General features: G+C 31.6%; 1 protein-coding gene across 8 annotated transcripts in view; it reads right to left on the reverse strand.

Moving 5' to 3' along the window:
- Positions 1-5076: 5076 nt before the first annotated feature.
- LOC142317691 (TATA-binding protein-associated factor 172-like) overlaps positions 5077-13510 on the reverse strand; it is a 143208-nt gene continuing 134774 nt past the window's right edge. For 7 of the 8 annotated variants that reach the window (XR_012754769.1, XR_012754772.1, XR_012754768.1 and 4 more), the window contains one exon: positions 9220-9359. Coding sequence is in view for 1 of the 8 variants with exons in the window: in XM_075354252.1 (XP_075210367.1) it covers positions 5256-5274; positions 7115-7251; positions 9197-9359 (319 nt within the window). In the remaining 7 variants the exon portion in view is untranslated. Of the gene's footprint in view, positions 5275-7114; positions 7252-9196; positions 9360-13510 lie in introns of those variants that run through there. The other variant, XM_075354252.1, reaches the window with a different exon arrangement.

Below are 13510 nucleotides of genomic sequence, written 5' to 3' on the forward strand. Positions count from 1 at the left end.
TTCGCCGTTGAGCGGTACCTTGTTTACCATTGCCATTAATAAATTGATATTAGCCATTCCAGTAGAAATCAGCAAAAGCGTCTATGTTGATGATCTGGCAATCGTATATGCCAGCAATAAGACTGCTATGGTGAGGTACAAACTGCAACGAGCGATCAATGCTCTAAATGAAGTTGCAAGGAATACAGGATTCCAATTCTCACCAGAAAAAACATGCTGTGTACACTTTTGTAGGAAGAGAATTCCTCATCAAAGTCCTGCTCTGACAATTGATGATAATCCAATACAATATAAAGACAGCGTAAGGTATTTAGGACTAGTATTGGATAAATCCCTTACATGGGGATTACATATACAGGACTTGAGTGATAGATGCAAAAGAGCCCTAAACATTATAAAATGTTTATCGAACTTAAATTGGGGCTCAGAAAAAGAGATATTATTGAGACTGTATAAAGCATTGGTTCAATCTAAACTAGACTACGGATGTATCGTATATTCATCCGCTAGAAAGTCGCACTTAAGAAAGTTAGACGTAGTTCATAATAGCGGAATAAGATACGCAACAGGTGCTTTCCGCACAAGTCCGGCGGCTAGTCTGATGTCTGAAGCCGGAATAATGCCACTACATTATAGAAGAGAGATCCTCTTGTTAAAATATGCAGCAAATATATGGGCATTCCCTGCTCATATAAATAATAAATTGTTTATGAATCATCCCATGGCTGCATTATACGAACGTCGTGCTACCTATTCCAGACCAGCCGGAATTAGGTATCACGAATTAAGAAGAAAATATGAAATTGCTATACCAGAGACACTAGCAATTTCTACTAGAGAAATACCGCCATGGCTCTTGCCAGCGGTAAATACAAGTTTGGATCTCTCTCAAGGAGAAATAAAAAAGAAACCAGCAGTGATCATCCAGCAGGAATTTTTAGCAACCGTCAGTAGTTACGAAGAACATATTAGAATTTATACTGACGGCTCTAAAACCGAACATGGTGTTGGATGCTCGATATATGTAAATGAAGAAGCCCACTCTTGGAGACTGCCAGATGTGGCCAGTGTCTACACGGCAGAACTCACTGCAATTCAGCAAGCTCTTCGCTACACTGAACACTATTGCGAAGAGAGAGTGCTAATATGTTCTGATTCATTAAGTGCACTCGTCGCAATTCGGAACAAGAACATTAAGGATGTCCTAATTGCAAACATCCTGTCCATTTTATACGTACTAAAACAACGAGGACAGCGATGCGTATTTGTATGGACTCCGGGGCATGCTGGTATTACAGGTAATGAAATCGCAGACGAAGCTGCCAGAAAGGCAACAGTCTGCGATGATTTAGATGCATTTCCTGTAAGAGTGGCAGATGTTAAAAACCGTCTAACAAACATAGTAAGAAACAAGTGGAACGCTGAATGGAGGAGTTTAAATACAAAATTAAACTCAGTTAAAACTTCTCCTTATAAATGGAAAAGCGACTTTAAGTTGACTCGCCGTGAACAAGTAGCGGTGACCAGACTTAGAATTGGTCACACGCGATTAACAAATTTATATTTGTTAACCGGCGAAGTGAGACCAATGTGCGGTGTTTGTAATAAAACACTGACAATCAAGCATCTAATAGAAGAGTGTACCATATATGAGGACCTCAGAAAGAGGTTCCGTCTTACAAATAATATTAGTGCTGATCTGGATAATGGAAATGAAGAAAATATAGTTGCATTTTTACACGCCAGTGGACTTCTTAAAAGTCTATAAAATGGAAGTTTAAAGCTGTGGTAAAAGATACTCTAAGCGGTAGTTTTATATATACATATAAGGGAGTCTCGAAGCGTGGCACGTATAGTGACGGGAGGTAGCCCTCTTGCCTAGGCCATTTTGGCTCACCTGCATTCAAGAGCAGTGAGTCGGGGTGTGTCCGATGATGGCATGGGGGACCCTCAAGGGTGGATTGAGGGCGCGAGGCTATGGGTGTACGCCGTGCATGCCTATGGCCTGATATAAGAAGGATTCAACTGCCACGACTGATATACTGCTCAACGACGGTTCTGGTCGCCCCGAGAGTGCTTAAGCAAACTATAAATGAGACTTTGTAGAAGAAAGAAAGATATGGTATTGATTAGTTTAATTTTAATTTTAAGTTCATGGTCTTTTGAGAACCTATCTCAAATTTTAATATTGAGGCCCTTTACACCCCATAAGTGTTTGTGATTGTCCTTGTCTTTCATGTTTTAATGTTTATTGTGAAGTTTGTGTTTTTAAATAAAATGTAAGGGCCCTTTACACCCTTACATATGACGATCCTGATGGAGATAATAATTTCTTTTAAAGAATGTGACGAGGCCTAATGAGCTTAGCAGTCGATGCCCGTAAAAATTCAGTTAAAAAAAAAAAGTTTACCAATATATTTATTTTTTTTTTAATAAAAATTGTTAAAAGTATATAAATTTTTTTACCTTAGATTTTTTAATAAAATAAAAACAGTATATTGCATTAAAACATGTACTTTTCATACATATATTGGTCAAGAATATAGAACAGATTTCACATAAATTTTTCTATAAGCTATCAGGTTTTTATCATCCAAAGAAGAATGAACTTAATACTAAAATATTAGTTTACATTCCCAATTCATTTTTTCCTAAACAAAAAAACTGATGTGAGCACCACATAACTTCCTTGTACGTCTGCTAAATTGCATATACACATTTTTACTGCACTTTAAACTTATTTCATTTGAAAGTGAGATATGGTCCTCCAATTCTTTGATAAAAGTGGACAGTTACACAATTGCTAAAATATTAGTTTTTGACATCAAATATTTATACAATTATTAATTCAAAAATCTAACCTGAAATATTAGATCAGAGTAAAAGTCCCTTGATTACTCTTTATATAAATTGTTTACCAAATAATCTAATAATAAAAACTGATTATTCTACACTATAAGGTCAAAATTAATATTTGTAACCAGTAAATGTCCACAGTAAAAATTACTAAAGTGAATATGGCCAGTAGGTAGAGAACAATGATAGAAAATATGCTTGGCTCAAACTTCAGGTATCAGCCATTGTCAGATGGTTGGTGAAATGGTGAAGCTATGGTAATTAGAACTGATTGCTGGCATGCTTAAAAAAAAATACAAATAATATGTAGGGGGTGCTGGGGGTTGAGTCTTTATATGCATATGTATGTCATTATTAGCTGATCCCATTGCTGCCAGAAAGCTATATAAAAAGTGGCGTTCTACTATCTGCTAAAATGATTACTAGTGAGATAATCTGGATTGGACCAGTGGCAAATTAAAGGAGGTAATAGATTTTAAAGTCTCAGTTAGAGAAATTAATAAGTGTAATGTAATCCAATTTAATTTTCACTAAGCTTCTGTAAAATTTAAGCATATGTGGTCAATCTGCACTCCACATATTACCATTGATTTTTTTAACACTTCTCATCTTTTTAAATATAAATTTTGAGTTCTCAAATTGAAATACCCAAAAATTATATTTAATGAATAGTGAAATTTAATATAGATTAAAAAATAATTTTAGTGTATAATTGGTTTGCAAATTACAAGCATATGTATGTATGTTGTTTTATAAACTGAACATTTAAACCCAATATTTTTCACTCAGTTTTTTAATGAAGAAATTGAATTATGCAGCAATGCTCTACAATTACTTTTGACTATGAAGATACATAAACAGCAAAATCACTGACATAAACACATGACAAGTATTTCAGTGTATTTTATGTATATGTATACAATTAGTCATATTAAGAAATTTATGTCTTTGACTGCCCATAAATACTTTATCTAAGGCTGTTTGCCAAAATTTTTGCTTGGACATCAAAACAAGTTCAAAAAAATTTACCTTAAAATCAGCATCTTTTTGTTGAATATAACAACAAAATAGCAAATTTTCAAAAAAGTTCAAGGTTTTCAATATTTTAATTATTGCCACAGTGCTGTCATCCTTCTATTTTTTCCTTTCCTACACTACTGAAAAAAGGTTACCTTAGAAATTTCAGGATATTGCTTTGGCACTGTAAGTTATTACAATGTTATTCGATTATTTAACAATTGGATACAGTAGTACTGTTTTAAAAGGTTATCAGTCTGTTTATATACAACATAAAAGGTAGATAGATTATATTGTATTCTTTTTTTTAACAGTTTTGGCTTCCATACAAAATTTCAGCTAATCTGGTTGGTAAATAAGATACCTACACCTAATCAAATATTAATATCTTGCTAAGGTACAACTGTTTTAAAAAAGGTAGAGTATTTTATAAGCTACATTTTTTGTCTGCTATACTTACTAAGTATAAAACCATGAATCTTATCATCTGCTATTTTAATATGGTTTTTTGGAGAGAGTGATGATAAAGATATTGTTAATCATATCTAAATTGAATCACAAAAGTCAATCACTGACAAGATAAAATTCTCTTGACATATTACAATAGATTAGTTCAAGAGATGAAAATATAAAGCGACAAGTAAAGGTGAAATAAAAATATGATACATCAACAACAGAAGTTTCATTTGAGATTTTTTCCCTCCATAAAATCCATATGCAAACAATTTCCAATCACATCAATTTAACATTAAATATTAATATGTAGGAGTGAATACATTTTGCTTTAAATGTTAAGTGTAAACTTAAAAAATATAGATGATGAAATATAATTGATTATTTATAAAAAATCACAATATGTCTATAACTCACTCTTTAAATACCTTTCTAGATATTTGATAAGCGAGTTGTAAATACTTTAATATTTCACAAAAGTATTAAAAAAAGTACAAAAGTACTTAAAATGACACTATTAACCACATTTAATAACATTTTAATTTAAAAAAAATTATTTTAATTTTATAAAATTGATATAATTTAAATTTATTATGTCCTTTTACAACATTATTAGAGCTAAAAAATTTGTAACACTATAATGTTATAGGAATTATGAATAAACAGTTTCATTATTATTTAAAAGAAACACACATATAAGAAAATAAAAAAGCATTTCTTTCTTTCATTTTCAAATGTTGCAATCTTGAATCTTAATTTAATGGTAATAATAATAATGATTATAAAAATTCAGTCCACTGCTTTAAGTGTGTGTCTATATAACCGAGTTTTTAGGAAATATCACCCAGCAGTCTCCTTTTAAAAATACTTATAATATCAGCTATAAAAAATATTTCTACTTCTATTAATGTAGCTCTTCATAGAAATTCTTATGTTACTGGTTCGCACCTGTGCAAAAATATACAGTCTCAAAGTACAGTAAATCCTACTGCATATGATTTTTATTATATCATAAAGTAGGGTTAAATTTGGTTTTACATGCTCTAATTATCATGAAGAATCTATTTCACATTATATCTGAAAGTAGGAATTCATGAGGCTGATTACTGAAGAACCTTTAAAATAAATTTACTCCACCCCAAAAAATTCAAATGGAACCTACGATAATTATGATGTTCACTTATGATATTTGCAATTAATCACAAAGCATTTAACAAAGTCATTTGAATCTGTAAAAAAAAAATTGAAGATGACCTTTGTATTACATTACTCTGTGATGTATCAATCTCTTTTTGTTATGTAATTAGATTCGCACATCAATACATGTGTGCGCCTACGTGCATAAACACACTTCTTCAACCTCTGCTGTAATAAATTATATTTTACGTAGCAAATCCAGTAAAATTAATTGATCAGTTAAAAAAGGAATTTAAAAATGCATCAATCCACAAAATGACTGAATTAAGTAAACAATTAACTGATTATTATTATCATCTCCGAAAAAATGTATATTAAAAATATGGTAATCAGTATTGCTGATATTATGTATGCTTCTATGATGAAAATGATATTAAAATGGGCTTTTATGATGATACAGAAATTCATATGAAACTCACCAGTCAGTCTTTTAATAGCAGATATTTTCACTACAGTACTCAGTGCATACTTGAGAAATTTAATTAAGTAAAAAATTTCTAACTGCAACAGAATATGAACATAAGGGGAATATGAAGAAATTAATATAAGGGGAAAAACAAAAATACAAAAATTTAGCAGTAAATTTGCTGGATTTTTAATGATCTAAGGAAGAAAATATCTGTTACAATAACTAATACAGATATTTTATTAACTCATGAATTAATAATACTCTCCTGTACACAACAAAAACAATTTATACATACGATTTTAATAGAGAACAATATATTAAGAGAACAATTATATATAATTTTAAACAATAAAGAACAATTTTAACAATAAAGAACAATATATCAAGAGAATAATTTTGCAGTCTTTGAATATGAAATATTTATATAATTTCAGTTTATGAATAATAATTATAAGAAGTGAGATAATTGTTAGAAAAATTAATAATTAGAGGAAGTCAAATAAACATTTTGAAATGTATGAAAATTTATGTATAAAATCAACTAAGTAACTATTAAAATACAAAGAAGCAGTTTTTAACATACATAAATTAAAAAATAACTTCCTTGCTGTAGGTTATGAAAATGTAAAACTCATGTGTATTGATTAATATACTATTTTCAGCTTTTACTCTACCCCTTGTGAAAATTAACTATAAAATAAATTATTACCATTATAATAGAAAATATATGGGTGTTTCATGAATATTATTATAGTATTGTTATATACACTTTACAAATGGACCAAACATCACATGACAATATTAATGTTGCAGTTAGATAGTTACAAGGGAAAAACAATGTAAAACTTCAGAACAGTTTAAATGCTTTAGGGTTTGTTTTTGAACTAGCCAATTTGCCTTAATATTTACTTTTTTTTATGTATACAGGTTATAGTACAATAAATATGACTTAACTTTGACACACCTGGAAAATTTCTTTTAAACAGAGAAATAAAAAGGTCTAAACAGATAAATTTTATAAAAAGAATGAATTTGAGAGGTCACAGAGAGATATTTTTTACTTTCATTGAAGTTGTATGACTAAATGATAAAATAATACAATTTTTGTCGTTCCAAATAGAAGAGCAACAAAATTATCAAGTTATTTATTATCATAAATAATATAAGAATAAGAAAAATTACCCCATAATTTTTTCTTCCAATGTAGCTCTAGTTATCAACCTGTAAACATTAACAACTTTCTTCTGTCCAATTCTGTGAGCACGATCCATAGCTTGTAAATCTTTCATTGGACTCCAGTCATGCTCAACAAATATTACCTGAATAAAAAATAAATAATTTATTAAAACATAATAAAGACAAATTTACAGAAACAATGAACAAGAAAAAACAAATTAAGCAACAGGCATTACACTTTAATCTAAAATTAGAAAACATAAAAATGAAAGATACAAATAAAGGTATTGGATTAAAATTCATATGTTACAAGTAAAACAAAAATTATTATCAGTCAATGCCACTTAAAAAATAAACAACTTTTTTCACTATGTTATATAAATATTAGTATTAAAAGAAAAAAAAAAAGATTGCCTCTCATAAGAGCTATTTGGACCAATTTCTTTCAATATCTCATCAATTGCTTACAGTAATTTGAAAATTCTCAAAATGCTGCCTTCCCTGACAGTTATCAAACATATTTAAATAACCCCCCTTTACTGTTAAGGTTTATTAATTCCTAATGATTTGATGTAGAATTTATTTTCTTGAAATCTGTACTGTTTAATTATACTACTTTCAATTTCCTATCCTACATTTCCACCTATTTGAGGAGATAGGTAGAAATGACCTTTACATTTCTCAAATTACATCCGGGGGTTTCATAAAATTTATTGTTCATATTTAAGATGATAGACTTAATTTAAAACCATAAAATTTAAATTAAAATTTGAAAATGAAATTAAAATTTCATTTTAAAGCCATAGAATAAAGCTAAATTATAATTATTAGAAAACAATTAATATATGCCCACAAAATAGCTTAGTTTTATATTATGTTCACCTGCTGTGAGTATAATGCTCCCTCGATCTCCTATCAGTTGATAAAGAAAACAGTATCTAATATTGTTTTCAAACGATAAGTGACATATATTTAATACTGAGGAAGTGGTTATGCCAGATATTTGAAGATAAAATAGTACATTTTTTCATTAGTAATTCATAATCACTGACTACAGTGATTGCAATGAGGTAACTATGACTCTCTGTAACATCTACTTCTTTCAGCTTACTTGTTTAGATACACGATTCAATATTGTTGCATAACAAAATTTCATTGGATAATGTTTTTTATTGCTTGTGTATGAACTGTGTTTAAACTATATCTAGTAGACTGTAATAAAAATAAGGGCTGGTTCAGACAAGCTCTATAGGAGGAGTATACAGAATCACTATTATTGCCTGCCTTTTAGTTTTAGTGGCACCTCTTACAACCTCATAATGAAGCCAAAACGATATTACTTAAATTCTTCTGCCAAAAATTAATAATTAAAATGTACTGGAAGGAGCTGGAAGCACTAAAGCAATACTTACATTCATAAATAACTGCATATGATAAGACTCTCACTTAACATGTATAATCTTTGAATTTTACTTCACTTATATTTTAATTAAGAAGATGAATTTATGATTCTGAACAAAATAAAATAGAATATAATTACTTTGTAATAAATAATAATTTTCCAACCAGTTTTCTAGCTATTGCCAGGTCTGGGTGTGTATGAATAGGCAAATGCAATTACCACTACCGGCTTACCAGGCCTGAGTAGCTGCAATGTAAGTGTAAATGTACTGGTAAACATGTAGTCTGGAATAATCTCAGGTTGACCATTCAACATATAAAATTCATATAAAAGTAACTGCCTTTATAATGACTCTAACCTTGATAAACAAACATTTCAAAAAGTAGAAATAGACTTATAACATTTTTCAAATTTTTTACCTTTTTATAATGATATATAATATACATTTATATTTTACAATAGATCATTGTCCACTTTGTCATCTATCTAATATTATGCTTTTTATTCAGAAAAAATAATTTAAATTTTAGTGATTTAAACTTCTCTCAGACCTTATGAAATCAAATTACTGTAATTATACAACACAATAATCAGAAAAAAATTTAAATAAAAATTTCTTCCATTACCACTAAATTATGATATAATAACACTAAATAGATATATATTATACATATAATTAAACATACCGTATCAGCTCCAGTTAAATTGAGGCCAAGCCCTCCAACATGTGCGGTTAATAAAAGAACATCAATTGTGGGGTCGTTATTAAACTGTGTTACAACAGAATGTCTTAAACCAGGTGGTATTGAACCATCAAGCCGAAGGTAAGTGACACTAGGCATGTTCTTCCTAAAGAATAGAAAAAAATTTTACTAAACAAAAATATTATCAATAATGTACATCATATATACTATGACTATTTTTAATAACTGTTTGCAATTTTTCACCACAAATCAAAACTGTTTTATTCAGAGATAATAATAAGTTCTGGCAAATGCTCTTAAAAGTCTTCCATGCAGCTTTCGCTTCCTCATTTAATGTACTATTGAAGTTGTCATCTATAAATAAATCTGTAATCTGAAGTCCTACAAAGATTCCTTCTTTGAGTTTTGCTTCACTGATCTTTGAAAACTTATATTTTATGTCAGAAAATTCAAGCCCACTTTGATTCATTGCTTTCACAAAGTTTTTCATAAGCCCCAGCTTTATTGGAGTAGAGGTAAGTAAACTTTTTTGAATCAACAAGAAGTGCATTAACAACATTATTCTTTCCTAGAGTTAATGCTGTTAAGTTTGGAGGAAAACTAAGTTCTGAGCCACTCAGACTTGCAGGATATTTCAGCTATGGGGTTATCAACATAAGATGACTTTCAGTCTGGAGAAGACCACTATGATGCTCAAAGGATGTTTGGCAGGTTCATGTTTCGATGGCTGGCCAGCTCATAAAATACGTTCAGGCTCAAAAGTACTTTGGGGTGTTTCTTGATGAGAAAATGCAATTCAAGAAGCACCTTGAATTGCACTATGTTATGGAGAAGGCCTGTAGTACATTCTTCAGTATTTGGTATGTGATCAATCCTGATTGGGGGTCTTAATTTTAAGACCATGAATATCCTGTATAAGGGCATCTGCGAGGCAATTATGCTATATGTGGTGCTTGTTTGGTTGGGTAGTTTAAGTTTAAAAGCTAACGGGACATATTATTGAGGGCTCAACGCCTTATACTTTTAACGTTAGTCGGTGGCTACCGTATGATTTCATGGGAGGTGATTTTGGTGATGGTGGGCGTGAAACTGATAGACTTGCTTGTGTAAGAGCGTGTTATGTTGCAAGAACTTAGGTGAGTTAACTTCTGACAAAGTCTGGGAAATTGAATAACATGGTAATGCTTTGTGGCAGGCCAGATGGGATGGGATGGATATCTGTTTCCTGATATTAGTTTACAGGGCACCTCTTGGGTACAACTGAATAAGTACATGACAAAATATCTTTCTGGGACAGGCTGCAGATATTCAGCCTGGTGGACTCAGGAATGTGTCTGTAATGTAGACAATTGGACGACGTACATCATGTTTGTTCAAAGTATGAGTTGAGACTCATGGAAATCTGTCAGGTTGATATTACTGGGTCGGCGCTGGATCTACATGACAATTGGAGAAACCAGTCCAAATGGTTAATAGCTGAGAATTTTATACACTATTTGGCAAAAGAAAGGATTGCCTAGGAAATTTAGGATGCTGCCTGGGCCTTCCCGTGTTCTTCTTTTACTTGTTTTGTAATTTGTTCATTTTTGTTGTTGGTTTGTTTTGTTGTAATTGTGTGTTGAACTCAGTCTTTTACCTTCAGGTAGGTAAAGGATTTCAGTTCCTTTCCATATTTTGTTTACTCAGTCCTGTTTGAGACTAATGTAACATGTGTTTTGTTTTTAGTTTGCTGTTTTTTTTTTTAGGGGTAGTAGTATCTGATGGAAATGTCACATGTGGCATTCGCATCAGTGGCATCCTGACTCGGCAAAAGGCGCCTTTTGCCGAGGTTTTTGAAGATGACCTCTGGTAAAGCCCCTTATGGGCTCTGGAGGGTATGGTGGGGGGGTGTGGCAACCGCAACTGTCACATGGTGGGTGTCTTCCCCTATGGGGTCAGGATGTCTCACTCGCAAAGAAAACAACAATATCTGGTGAAACCAAGTTGAAGACCTAGCAACAGAGCAATTTCTTTCAAGTCACCAGAGATATTCCACTAAAATTCTTCACACTTTATTTTATCTAGTGGTAATGTAACTTTCATGTTACATGTTTGTAAGTTAATGTAAGTTAATGTAATGTAAGTTCATGTTAATGTAAGTTTCATGTTAATGTAAGTTTGTTTCAGACCCATGGTGTAAGCTAGTGGCACTGATGGAAACTCATTTCCAATGTGCAAAAGTATGGCTTTCAGACTAGCTTTAGATGAATCAATAAACGAATGCCACCCCTCTGTTTTGTATTTGACCAAATGATTCATTACGGACAAAACTTTATTACAGAAAACGTGTCCATCTTCAAATACAAAAAAATTCTTGAAGTCATTATGCCTATTTATAAAAATATGTACTTTTATTTCATACTGGAGGAGTTTCCAACCATTCAATTGTGAGTCTAAAAGTTCTGCCTTCATTTTTGATAAATTCAGATCTTGTACAATGTCAATGAGGTCCCCTTGTGTTAGAAAATGTGGTTTACTCATATGAACATGATGGTTCATAGTTTGGATCAGCCTTACATCATCATTATCCTTGGCCAAATCTTCGTGCTGTTGATCATTGCTAAGTATGATATTTTCTGGTGGTTTAGACACAGGCAGTTCTTCACTATGAGCCACAGGCCTTATGGCAGATGGTAAAATGGGTATGAAATAGTGTGCTTTGATTTTGAACTAATGCCCACAACATTAGTCAGACAAAAATAGTTTATGTGCCGAGAACCCTATAACCAGCTTGTAAGGTATCTGACACAGGTAGCACAACAAATGTGAGGGGTCAACGTTTGTCTATTACACAGTATACAAACACTACAAAATATATGCACTACATGTCTTGAATTTAAAAGATGAAATGTAAATTTAGAAAACATCATAACTGAGAAACGTTTACAGTCAACTATATTGTATCAGCACATATGCATGAAATATCTACAGGTATCACAGAACACTGAACACAGACTGGCTACGACTTGAACGAGTAACTCAGATAATTAAAAGAGATGTTGCTTGTAACATCACTTAGACAAACAACGATGACAGTCTATAAGAAAGCCATTTTCTGACTCATCTTAGAATTGCATCATCCAGCAGTTATGACTAATTATATTGTTCTATGCCATTGCAGACTTTCTTTCATAACAAACTATACTCATTACCATTTATAACGGTGGTTTTACTGACTACTTGTCGGTAGCATCTACTTGCCTTATCACCCCCACTATGTTCCAACTTTCCCATACCATATGACCATGTACAAGTTACCACAAAAACATGGCAGTGTAAGTGTTTCTGTGACTGTGATTGTAGGAGTGCTTTCTTGTGTGTGCAGTCTATTGTTAAAAATTTCTGTACTTTCATCAGATTTACTAAGTCAGAGTAAGAACTTTGTGTATAATGTTTGTTTTACTTTTAACATTTAAAAACTCCCAGTAATGTTTTTTGTGAGTATTTTTCCAAAGCTCAACAAGCCACAGCAGATGGTTGTTGTGTTTCTCTCAGAACTGTTGAGCAAATTACTGCTGAGGGTAATAAGACCACTACCAAAAGGAAAGCTGATAACAAAACAAATGTGAATTCTTTTTCTTCTCCAAAGAAAAAACAACCACATAGTGATAGATCTGAATGATTTTGATAAGGATGTAATCCATAATACCATCCTTAAGTTCTATGACTGTGGGGAGTATCCTACCATTCACAAAGCAAAACATACGTTACAAGAGAAAATTTATCACTGTGGTAGCATGATGTCTTTACGGATAATTTTTAAGGAACTTGGATTTTCATTCAAAAATGTATGATGGTAGAAAGTTTTTAATGGAAAGGCAAGATGTTATTTTATTATGGAAGGCATTCCTTAAAAAATGCATAAAATTTGAAATGAAAAAATCCATACCCTATTATTTATTTAGATGAATCTTGGGTAAATCAAAACCACTCAAAAAATATAATTGGCAAAATTTGTCAAGTGCAGGTGGCTTGAAGGTAAAGATTCCCATTTAATTTTATGTGATGCTGGATCAGCCAGGTATGATTTTACTAATAATACAAAATTAATATTTCAATCGAAGAAATCTGGTGATTTCCATGACAAAATGAATGCAGAGGTTTTTACAACCTGGTTCATGGATTTGCTTTTTGGATTAGAAGAAGGATACGCCATTGTCATGGATAACCAAGTTACCATTCCAGATACAAGGAAAAGGTGTCGACTAGCAACATAAAGAAATCGAACATAAGGGAATGGTTAAAAGAGAAAATCAT

Source organism: Lycorma delicatula, chromosome 1 (assembly GCF_047948215.1).
Source record: "Lycorma delicatula isolate Av1 chromosome 1, ASM4794821v1, whole genome shotgun sequence".
NCBI classification, from domain to species: Eukaryota; Metazoa; Arthropoda; class Insecta; order Hemiptera; family Fulgoridae; genus Lycorma; species Lycorma delicatula.